Source organism: Protopterus annectens, chromosome 4.part0, assembly GCF_019279795.1.
Source record: "Protopterus annectens isolate FY-2018-M chromosome 4.part0, PAN1.0, whole genome shotgun sequence".
In the NCBI taxonomy this organism is placed as follows: Eukaryota; Metazoa; Chordata; order Ceratodontiformes; family Protopteridae; genus Protopterus; species Protopterus annectens.
In genome coordinates, this window is record NC_056733.1 from 266056923 (window position 1) to 266069422 (window position 12500).

At 43.1% G+C, this 12500-nt stretch overlaps 1 protein-coding gene across 1 annotated transcript in view; it reads left to right on the top strand.

Annotated features, from left to right (window-relative positions):
• Positions 1-12500, top strand: part of ABCA1 (ATP binding cassette subfamily A member 1) — a 767698-nt gene that overhangs the window by 590993 nt on the left and 164205 nt on the right. Inside the window, exon 30 of the mRNA XM_044068257.1 lies at positions 6-101. Within this exon, the coding sequence (XP_043924192.1) occupies positions 6-101 (96 nt within the window). The remainder of the gene's footprint in view (positions 1-5; positions 102-12500) is intronic.

Consider the following 12500-nt stretch of genomic DNA (forward strand, 5'->3'; position numbering starts at 1 on the left):
AACAGCAATGATGCTCCAGAGGATGATGGTACCCAGAAGTTGGTGGGAGCACTGACTGAGCCTGGCTTCGGCACACGATGCATGGATGGCAACCCTGTTCTGTAAGTTTCCCACTGAATGTATTTTAAATATTTTTATCTGTCTAAAGATCATATTATTTATCAGGGAGTCATGCCCAATCCATTGCTCTTGTACATTCCATTGTTATGAAGCTGTAGTGAATAGTGCATACCTGCTGTACTGTTTTTATGATTGTTTCTGCGTTTTGGTTACACTGGCAAGCAGACAAGTACAGCAAGAATTTTTCTGCTGTTTAGTTATTTATCCACAGGTTATATCCACTGCCTTCTAAAAAGTCTTCTGAGGAGAAAAATATGCCTGGCGTCTTTTGTTCTCCATTCCCATCGAACTTGGTCTGGTCAATTTTGTGTGTGTGTGTGTGTGTTGGTGTTTGTGTGTGTGTGTGTGTGTGTGTGTGTGTGTGTGTGTGTGTGTGTGTGTGTGTGTGTGTGTGTGTGTGTGTGTGTGTGTGTGTGTGTGTGTGTGTGTGTGTGTATCTATGCATATATACACATATATATATATATATATATATATATATATATATATATATATATATATATATATATATATATATATATATATATATATATATATATATATATATATATATATATATATATACATGTATGGATTTATATACATATATATATATATATATATATATATATATATATATATATATATATATATACATATACTTGCTGGCTCAAGGCTAGCCCCTTATCCCAGCAAGCTTAGCGGTAGCTACCCAGATCTCATTTGCCGCTTGCAGCTTCGAGATTGTCTTTTGCTGGCTCAGGCTAAATAGTGATTTTTTTTTTCTATAAAAAATGTTGTTTAAGGTTAAATTTCGTCAGAGTTTAGTGATTTCTCCTTCTATATCACCCTTATCCTCATTGCTGTTGTCAGGCCGTCGTTTTCTCTCAGGCCTTTACCTGTGTGTTGTTGTTGTTGTCAGTGGCCCGTTTACTTGAGTGTTGTTCTCTTGTCCTGTTATCCCTCCTTGCTACCTAGGGAGAAGCCGTTTTAGTTAGAGGCCTTCTCCCTTTGGGAGCAGTAGCCATTTAACTTAGAGGCTACCCCCTCCTTTTCTTCCTCCCCTTTCTTTCTAAAATAAAAAAAAAAAAAAAACACTCTTCAGTTGTTTGTCCTGTTTCTTTTTGTGGTGTTTATAATGTCTAAAGAAATCCCTAAGCAGTCAGGCTCCAAGAAATGCGATTCGTGTTGCCAGAAAAATGTCCCTTACGGATGGGAACACAAGTTGTGTTTATTGTCTAGGGGCGGTCCACCTGCAGGATTTGTGCTCTTGTTTGCCATGCCTTTAGTGCATGTGTTTTGCAGGAGAGGCGCAATAAACTTATTTTGAGAGAGTTATTAAAACCCCTGGTTGAAGTAGCTTTGGACACTCGGCTTTTAAAAAAACCCGATGACAAACTGGCATCTTCGTCGGCTCCACGTTCTGTGCCGACAAAGTCTAGATCCAAATCTTCTGAACCTTCGGAGTAGATTTTTGGCTCCGAGGAGTCTCTTTTTCCCCTGCAGCTCCATCAGTGTCTTCGGAGTCATCCCAGACCCAAAAGAGATTGAGATCTCCTTCTCTGGACCCAGTGAGATCTGTGCCTCAGTCTCCACTGTTGCAGTCAGTGGCAGGTAGTCACCGGTCCTCGGACCACTCCTCTCGATCATCCAGGAGTTTATCGGATGATGATGTGGAGAGAGTGGTGAAGAGGCTGCTCAAGACACTGGTATTTGCTAAATTGTTGTCGAGCCCAACCCAGAAGGAAGTGGTGCCGTCGTCCAAACCAGTCCCTGTCTCGATTCCTCCTCCGACTGCATCCAGTTCGGAGCCGGAATGCATGGAAGTAGTACTGGTGGAACCATTGGTTCCGACAATCCTTGGCTTGTCAGTTCTGACATCTGCTCTGACCTCCTGGATAGTCCGCCCTGTCGAGGGGTCTGGGTGCCGAAACTCTCACGTCGGCTCCAGGGGGGGGGGGCATTGGACCCTTGTCTGACCCCGCTCTCCCCCTTGGAGCCTCGGCGCAGGGGAGTTTAGCTCCCACATCCACCTCAGAGCCATCGCCTTCGGTGCGGAGGAGGTCTCCAGGCTACTTGGAGCTGGACCCTCCCTCCGTTCCGGACCACGGTGGCTTCGAGGTGATGAGGAGTGTACTGTCTACCGAGATCACTCCACCCTCGGCTCCATTGGCTCCATCCCCATCGATACCAGTGTGTGCCTCAGATCCTCCTCTCCGTCCCAAGCATAGGGAATCAGTGCCCTAGGATGCTCCACAGGGCAACCCCTCTTTTTCCGGGACCTCTCCTGAGCATGTCTCAGAGAAGGTTCCCAGGAAGAAAAAATGTAAGAGGAAGCATGTGGACTCCCCTGAGTCCATCACTTCTGACACGGATGACTCGGAAGGGTCCCCACGGTCCCCCTCTGAGGATGTATGTTTCTCAGACATCCTGGAGATCCTTAGGCAGAGGGGAAACTGGAAGTCTCTTGCCCATTTTGAGGACGAGTCCGTGTACCTGTACGCGTTTGGTTCCCGACCCTCCACCCTCCTGGGTGTCTCCACCTTTTGACCCTCTTTTGTTTGTAGTGAGTCGAAAGGCATGGAGGGATCCAGAGACCATGGACCCCTTTCCGAGAAGGCCTAACAAGTTCATCACCGCACCAGAGGACAAGACATTTCTCTCTAAAGACATGCCAGTTGATGCTATGGTGATGGAAGCAGCCACCAAGAAGGAACTCGCGGAGATGTCCTCTATTATCCATTCACCAAACAAGGAGTCTAGAGCCATGGATAGATATGGGAAGCATGTTTTCTCTTCAGCGGCCTTTACTCTTCGGTCGCTGAACTATTTGACACATTTCACAAGACTTCAGAGGGATCTCCTTAAAGAGCTGGGAAATACCCTCCAGGATCCGTCAGCTGAGGGAGCGGCTTCCAAGTCGGCTAACCAGCTAGCGACCCTAACATCCATTGTTAACTCCTCTATGCGCCTGATTTCTTATGCAGCTGATGGAGCAAGTAGGGCTGCAGGCACAGGTTTGGCTCTTCGCAGACACTCCTGGGTGTGCCTTTGTCAATTTGCAGAGCCCTTCAAGTCCTCCTTTATGAACGTCCCCTTTGACGGCTCAGCCTTGTTTGGGCCTCAAGTTAGAGAGACTCTTACCAGGAATGAATGAGATGGCAAAACTCTCTCTGCTGTAGGAGTCCATTTTTTCATTCCATCCAGGCCTTATCCCAAAGGCCAAAAGAGTGGCAAAATGTGGTTCCATAAATGCCAGGGAGCTTTGCCAGACACTCGTGGAGATAATTCCCCCAGGGGCAGAGGGGGAAATAATGGGAGACAACGGCCTCGCGGCAAGAGGGGGCCCGCAACAGAGCAACAGGGATACGTTCTCTGCCAGGCTGTTTCAGAATCCCTGAAGGATTGCCCGGCTGCCCACCTCTGGAGACAGTCAGTGGCAGAATATCACTGTACCCAGAAGCCTGGCTAGATGTAACAGCAGACACGTGGGTACGGTGCATAATATCCAGGGGTTACAAAATTCCCTTCTCCCAAACACCCACAAGAAGTCAAAAACGATCAATCCCAGATGTTCCACCCAATCTTTGGGATCAAGCAGCCTTGGAAGTAAACAATTTGCTGCAAAAAAGAGCCATTCAGGAAGTCCCCACAGACCAGATCAAATCTGGAACTTACTCAAGGTTCGTTTTAGTCTCAAAAAAGACAGGGGATTGGAGACCTATCCTGGAGCTCAGCAAATTAAACAAGTCAGTAAAGAAAACCAAGTTCCAAATGGTGACACTGCAGTCCATTCTACCCTTTTTGGGTCAGGACGATTGGATGTGCTCTATCGATGTCCAGGACGTGTACTACCATATAAAAATGGACAGGCAGTCCAGGAGTCACTTACGCTTCCGGCTGGGAGCCAGTCATTACCAGTTCAGAGCTCTGCCCTTTGGTCTCACTACAGCCCCCAGGTTGTTCACCAAATGCATGGCAGTAATGATGGCTCACCTGAGACTTTAGGATTTCAGGTGTTTCTTTATCTAGACGACTGGCTCCTCACTGCCACCACCAAGCATCATCTCTTAAGGGCCAGGAACCACATGATTCACACTTATGCATGTCTAGGAATCACAATAAACTATGAAAAATCTGCCTTGTTGCTCTCTCAGTGTTTTACTTTCATAGGCGCTGAACTAAATACAAGAGACATGATAGCCAAGCTTCCACAGGAAAGGGTGCATACCATTCGATGTCAGGTCTCTTTCCTCTTGTCAAAGTCAAAGGTTCAGGCACAGTTAGTCATAAAGGTCGTGGGCTTGATGGCGGCTGCCATTACTCTAGTCCCATTAGCTCATTACCATATGAGGACTTTGCAGTGGCTCCTTTTCACTCAGTGGTCATATCAGGATCTACCAATGTCATACATGATCTTAATCACGGATGCTTGCAAGAAAGATCTACAGTGGTAGCTCCACTCTCCCCTAGTCACTGTAGGCAGACCCTTTGTAGCCCCTCATTCTGTAGCCACAGTGACCATGGACGCTTCCCAGGGTGGGGGGGCATTATCTGGGACAGGCAGTCCAAGGAACTTGGCAACCTCACAAGTACCATTTTCACATCACTGTCTTGGAAATGTGAGTGGTGTTATTAGCGTTGCAAGCACTTCATGACTCTCTTCCTTTGGGCTGTATAGCAGTTCAGACGGACAACATGTCAGTGGTATGGTACATAAACAAACAGGGTGGAACCAAATCTTAACTCTTGTGTAGGGAGGCCCTTTGAGTATGGCAATGGACGATTTCCTCTCAGGATTTTCTGGTTGCAGCGCACATCCTGGGGAAGTCCAACATGATAGCGGACAAGCTCAGCAGGGCAATTCTCATGCCCCATGAGTGGTCTCTGAAACCAGATGTGGTGAATATGATCTTCCACAGATGGGGACAGCCATGCTGCAATCTTTTTGCCTCACACCTAAACAGCAAATGTGGCAGCTACTTAGCCCTAGTTCCCCCACCGGGACAGTCACCCAGAGATGCACTTATCCACGATTGGCTCCCCCGGGATTCTTTATGCCTTTCTCCCCTTTCCTTTAATTCCAAAAGTTCTCCAGAAAGCAAAGTTGCTGAGTCGCAAGCTGATCACCATTGCCCCGTACTGGCCTCATCAGATATGGTTCGCGTTCCTTTGGCATTACCTGCAAGAGGAGCCTTGGATTCTGGACCCAGTTCCAGATCTCCTGACACATTAGTCGGGTGCTCTTCATCCCTCCATTCACGCTCTCAAGCTGACAACTTGGTTTCTCCACTTCCAGTTCTAGCCACACTTCTGGATATCTCACCTATGGTTCAATATATTCTAGTCTCTTCTCACAAACCAACTACTAGGAAACTTTACGCTAGTAAATGGAAGAGGTTCTCCTTCTGGGCCGAACAAAATGACATTGATCCCTTTACAGCTCCAATTTCAAAAGTTTTGGACTTCCTGGCAGAAACCTTTGAGAAAGGAGCAGCGACTGCTACGATTCGAGTTCAACTGGCTGCTATTTCTAATTTTCATGTGGGCCTTCTAGGTTCCAACGTCATGTCCCACAAGCTATGTAGGGCCTTTTTGAAAGGTGCTACCCTATTAAGGCCTCCTATCCGAGAATCTCTTCATCCTTGGGATTTAAATTTAGTACTAGCGGCTCTGATCCTCCCTTTGAACCAGCCGCTTCTTGTCCTCTAAAGTTCTTATCATGGAAGACCCTCTTCCTGATTGCTATTACATCAGCTAGGCGGGTTTCCAAGTTACAGGCACTTTCCATCCACCCGCCTTATATGATCTTTCACAAGGATAGAGAATCTCTTACAACTAATCCTTCCTTTTTACCAAAAGTCTGTTCAGAGTATAATTTGAATCAGTCAATTGAACTTCCTGTTTTTTTTCCAAATTATGGCAGCAAGGCAGAGTATAAGTTACATCAATTGGATGTCCACAGGCAGTTACGATTTTATCTTCAAAGAACCAAGGACATCAAAAAATCAGATCAGCTGTTTGTATCCTTCTCACAGAGTAGGCAAGGCTCACCAGTTTCCAAAGTGACTTTGTCAAAATGGCTGTCCAATACTATTACTTATGCTTATGAGTCTCGGAAAGTGTCTGTCCCTGGAAAGGTAAGGGGACATTCTACTAGGTCTTTGGCTACATCCATAGCTTTTCAAGCCAAGCTTCCATTAGATACGATTTGTGCGGCAGCAACATGGGCTACTCCCCATACCTTCATTACTCATTACAAAATGGACATGGCCTCTCAGAACAGGGCATCTTTTGGTTCCACGGATCTGAAGTCTCTTTTCCAGTGTGCCCCCCCCAGGATTTAGGTGCTGGGGACACTGTCCCAACCAGAAAGAAGGAAGGCGAGATGGACAACATAACATAGAGAAGTTATGTTCTTGCCATAACGTTCCATGTTTGTTATCCTTTATCTCGCCTTCCTTCTTGCGTCCCTCCCTCCTTCCCCATCCTGGATGGTTGAGAGGAATTCCCTTTTTGGCTGTTTTAGCTGAGTTTCCTTTGCTTTTTAGTTGTTGCTATAGTCCTTCTTGCCGTTGTTGTTCTGTTTTTTGGTACAAGGAAGCAGTATTATTTGTTTACCTCCTTTATTTGGTAATTTATACTTCTCCTATCTAGTGGTTAGTTGTCACAAACGAGATCTGGTTAGCTACCACTAAGCATGCTGAGATAAGAGGCTAGCCTCGAGCCAGTAAGGACTCTTCAGGCTTAAGAAGTGACCAAGTCAGAGCCGAGATCGGCTCCGAACCCAACCAGAAAGAAGGAAGGCGAGATAAAGGACAGCAAACATGGAACGTTATGGTAAGAACATAACTTCTTTATTTCTGTAATCTGTGTTTTCTATTTTAATATATTTTTTTTCTTTTTTGTTAAATATTTGCAGAAGTTAATTGCAGAGTCTTCTGTTATAGGTCAGTGTTAATGGTGAGAGGAAAAAGTGTCTGGCAGTGATCTGACCAGTGGCTTACCCTTCCTGCCCCATCTGACCCATTCTCCTCCTCCGTGGATGTGCATATGGGCTGCTGCTCATGTGCATCCTCCCACCTAATGGCTCACCACTATGCATTATGGGCGTGTTAGTCTGCTTACACCAGGTGATAACAGCTACATTCCTGCTGCACAGGTGACAGTTGTAGCTCCTCCCTCTCCAAAATAGGTGCGCTACCATCAGCCACACACTAGCATCTTCCCCTTCCTTGCTCCTTCAGCATCCATGCTACTGGCCAGACATGGTACAGTCAGGGCTTTATCTGTCTATGCCATAGGGCCAGGTGGCTGTCAGTGAAATTTTTAAGTCTATGAGGGAGAAGTGATCTGTGACTGAAAGTGAAATCTAAGTAGTTACCAGTTTTCATTTTTTCCAGGAGTTCATCTGTTGTATGGGTAATTAACGATCTGATTGTTCAGTTTTTCTTGCACATATTATAATCAATAGTACAACAAGATGCAAAACTTTGCATGCCTAATACTTGGAGATCCCAAGCTCCAATAGTTTCGTATGAGTAAGAGGCGAAGGACGAAGGGTTGTTAAATCTTTACACTAGTTAATAAAAATGACAGCAGTTATAATTTATTGTTGGTCTGTCATTTATTTGCATTAAGTAGGGCACTCATTAAACTGAAGTAGTGACCTGAATTTTAGAAATATTATCCCTCCCTTCTGGCATTCTGGGATACTATGAGAAGATGAGAAATGAATGGGACAGTAGGGGAGTGAAATTTGAAGCTCAGTACGCTAAAATGTTTTAAAATGGCATGGATTATGCTCAGTCTTTCTGTTATTTCATCATATTTTGTGGGAGGAACTTTCTTCATCAAGGAAAGTTAGGCTTATTTACTGTGCACATGTTCCTGAGACCTTTGAATATTTTTCAAGTATGGTAGTGAGTAATTACTTTAGATAAAATTTTCACTTCAGCATTCTCTTCTTAGAAACAAATTGAGTTCAGTAAGTTGAAGTCTGCAAATAATTCAGATATCTGAGTTTAGAAGTGAGATGTATAAAAGCAGATGTATTGTGTATGCCAGTTGAATAAAAAATATTAAAGGCATATCTAGCCACATATAAAGAAGTTCTGTTTCACTCACCCAGCTGCTTGCATAGCTGTAGAGTAGGTGGTTTGTTTATTTGTGTATACTGCATTAAATAGCTACTACAAGTTAAGGCATAATGGGCTACCAGTTAAGTACTGCAGCCTGCACTGAATGACTCAGGCTCTTAAGTGAATAGGTTGTCTGCAGGCTTTGTTATGTTCAGTATTGGTATGCTACCATTTTTCTTAGCATTGTTACAGTTCTGTTATCACACTCACCTTTGTGTTTGTCCTTGAGTATTCTTGTTACAGTCTTATCATCCCATCTACTTTTTCGCTTTCCACTATGCATTCACTATCATCGTACTTAGTGACGCACCCAAGATACTTGCATAATCTGTAGTCATTACAGTAAAACAGTGATGAGGTGCAAAAACTTTTTACATATTGACAGCCTGCAAGAAAATGGATGAGACACCTGACCAGTAAATTGACATCAGGGCATCCTCCTTAATAGACCCTACAGGTGTGTTCATCTTCCCCACTAATAAAAATTGTGCACTTTTCAGGTCTATATTAGATACTCAAACATTTAAAAGTTTGAATCACTAAAGAACGAACTTTAGTGATCGAACTTTTAAAAGTTCAAGTATATATAAAAAGAAAAAAAAGAAAAACTAAAGGGTGTAAGCAGGGGGGCAAGCCCCCCTGCACCCCCCACTACTTAAATATACCAACTCCAAGATCATGCTACAGTGTAGGAAATGGGAAATTCTCCGTTTCTGCACTGTAGCACACTGAAGTGCGATCTCGGAGTTGGTATATTTAAGTAGTGGGGGTGCAGGGGGGCTTGCCCCCTGCCTAAACCCTATACTTTATTTATTTATTTTTTATTTTGCTTTTATAGATATTCAAACTTTAAAAAGTTCAGTCACTAAAGTTCATTCTTTAGTGATTCGAACTTTTAAACATTCGATTATCTAATATAGACCCCATTTTTCTCATGTTGTAACACATTCCTTGGGGCATCTGCATTGCTGATGTCAGTGTACCCTGTCATGTTATGTGTCAACTGCCTTTGCATGCCTTGCTCGTGATCCTGCCAGTTTTTTTCTGTCAATTGCACAGTTCAGATCTGACCTTGAATTTCCCTGATGAAAAGGCTTTGCATGCAGTGCCTAGATTTAAGTCTATTTAGTGTTTCCATAGACATCAGATAAGAAGCAGAGACTCAAGTCAGGCTCATCTTTGCTGCTTAAGGAAGATCATGATGTGAAATAGTGTGTATGGCTGTGGTTCAGCACTGCTACAGTCCCATGTTACAGTAAAAGCTGTTGGCCTACTTTACTATTAGGAGATGGTAGAAGGATCCATTGTACATCCCCAGACTTTATCCAGAACATGACCATAAGTATTGAACATTGGTGTGTACAACATAGTCTAGCCTTCCTGGAAACGAGTTCTTTTTAATGAGAGCCATTTGGTCCACCCATGTACATTTGATGGTAGGCCATGGTAGTCAGATTTGCACTTCTTTTGAGTTGCCTGTAGTTTAGAGATACAGGCATGCACATACAAACACACACATATGCATACACACATGCAGTAGCATGCGCAAGTGCACACACACACACACACACACACACACACACACACACACACACACACACACACACACACACACACACACACACACACACACACACACACACACACACACACACACACACACAACACACCCACATATACACACACACAGAATGAGTTAAAGAAGGCTGTACCTGTGTAACTTGTCTGAATGCTAGCTGGTTTCATTGCACTTGCTCTTTATCTCACTCCTTGAGCATCTCCTGCTGCCTGTTTGTAACCACACTCCAATTCATTCATTCTTAAATGTACAGTTTAGCTGGGCAGTACATACTTATTGTCTGTCTTGTGCTGTATGTGGCAGTGGAATGTAAACTAGATTTTAGTCTACCTTCTCAGTTTACCCTTCCAGCCCTGTTTGATATTGTCATTGTTCCTGCTTCTCAGACTCCCCATTTTGCACACTCCTTTGGGATATTGTAAGGCTCCAGCATACTCCCACTTCTCCTTTCTACAAGGCTGAATCTTTAGTTATGGATATATTCCTGTACTTGTTTACTTTTTAAGGATAAGTGTTTGTTTATGTGCGCATTATTTAACAGTATTTTATTATTGAGGTAGTCCCTCGGACCTTGCCTTTACAAGATGAAAATAGTGCATGGCACACACATTTACTGCATCTCTTCACTACATATTTACTCAGCTCTGCTGCACTCCCTGGATGAGCATCATGTCCTCCTCACATCGGGCTCCAAAACCGAAAATAGCACTTCCGAATATTTTGACATATTTCAGATTTGTGAAGTTGGGGGATGGCCTCATACTCCGCTGGTTGGAGAACAATGTGCTGTGTTGTCATCAGCCACTATTGTCCTCTACTGAGTTCTTCAGTTTTACCACCTCAGGTTCCTTTTCCCTTCCATTAATCTTGGGATCCACTCTGCCAACAGAGTAATGCAAGTTGTTCTAATGTCTTTGCTACCAGCATGCATCACTTTGATTATCTTACTCTTAAACCCCGTTTTCCATCCTCATGGCAATTGTAGAAGGTAGTGCATGATTTTTTCCAATCAAACAGCCATTGCCTATTTCTCTTGTCACAATACAAGCTTCCTTTTGTGTACTGACCTCATTGAATGGTCCAAAGAAGGTGAAACACAGAAGTGACATTCTTTAGCATACCGTTGTTCTCCTGATTAACACCTTGTGCCCAGGGGCAGCTGCCCCATTTGCCTCACCTTGTGTGAGACTAGGGTCAAGAAGAACACATGGGCATTTAAAGGTGAAAACTTGTTCAATGATCTTATTAGGAAGGTTGGTAATATTTATAAGAGGACAGTTGCTTAGTATTTTGGTATGCTGAATACCAAGGATTTGGTTTTGGAAGTATTTACTGTGAGTTTATATTGTGTAAACAGGAAGAAAAAGTTTAAGTCAAACAGAATAGTGTTTTGAAATCCTTGGAATTAATAAGAACAAAGTTAGCAGCTTATAGTCCTATTAATTTTGTAAAGGCCTTGGCGGAGAGAATTAGCAAATGAAGGAAATAAAATAGGCCTGAGAATAGAACTTTGAGGAATACCTGAAGTAAAGTGAGCTCTAGCAGGTAAAGAGCTAGAAAATCTGACCCGAAAAGGTCTGTCATGGAGATCTAAGTCAGTACAAACAGCTAGAATCAAATTTAAACTGAGATAAATGCTGAATAAGAAGATAGTTAAAAACAGACTTTTTATTTTAACACTACTCCTCACCATGCCATCAGATAGCAATGGCTCATTTCATAAGAAGGTTAGTGTCATGAGAATATCCAGTAGTGTTTTGTGACAGTGCAACTCTGTACTACTCATCTACTTCAAATGAAAAACTGACCTTGGCAGTTTCACTGGTAGAAATCCTACTAAACATTCAGATAATGCAACCAGTTCCAGAGTCAGGAATAGAAACAGGTTTTTATTCATTAAGTTTTCTAGTTGTAAAGAAAATAAAACAGTGCCTGGAAATATTAGCTCTATCAGACCTGAATGTATACTTAAAGAAGTTCAATATGTTGATTATGCAATCAGTGTTATCACTTCTTTTGGCTTTCCTGGTGAGAAAATAATACAAGAAGACTATTTTAATGTATGCTTTTATTAGAGCCACAATTGAAGTAGTAAGAAGTCCTTTGTCGAATTTAGAAAAAATGTTGGTCACTAGAAAAAGAACATCATAAACCATGCTGCTTAGGAGGTAGGAGTTGGGCTCTTTTCTGCAGCATTGGGAGGTTAAAGTTGGGCTTTGTTGGTGTGAATTAAGGAGAATCACTTGTAGTTCCCCCATCTGTCTGTATCTTTAATCATTGTTTTCAGTTTTTATATTTTTATGCATTTTTCTACTGAATGCATTTAATTTTTAACTGGGTGAATGTTGTGATATAAGTTGCCCTTTTCAAACAGGTCATGCACGGATTTTGGTGCTTTTGCTGAAGTTGTCTCCTCCATCTGTACAGGAGCACTGTATTGTGGTGCTCAATACTTCCACGCCATACCGACCATTTAGAGAGTCAGGTCTCTAGTATTAGAAAGGGAAAATAGTCTGTTTGCTGCCAAATTGCCAAAGGTGAAGCACAGACCTTTCTTTTATTTCTCAGTTTGTGGTGGATTGAGCATGGGTATCACTGTGGCATACATCTGAACGTTGCTCCATGGGGATACTGAAATCCCATTCAACGAAAAACTATTACACTAGGGTTTAGCTAGTAAG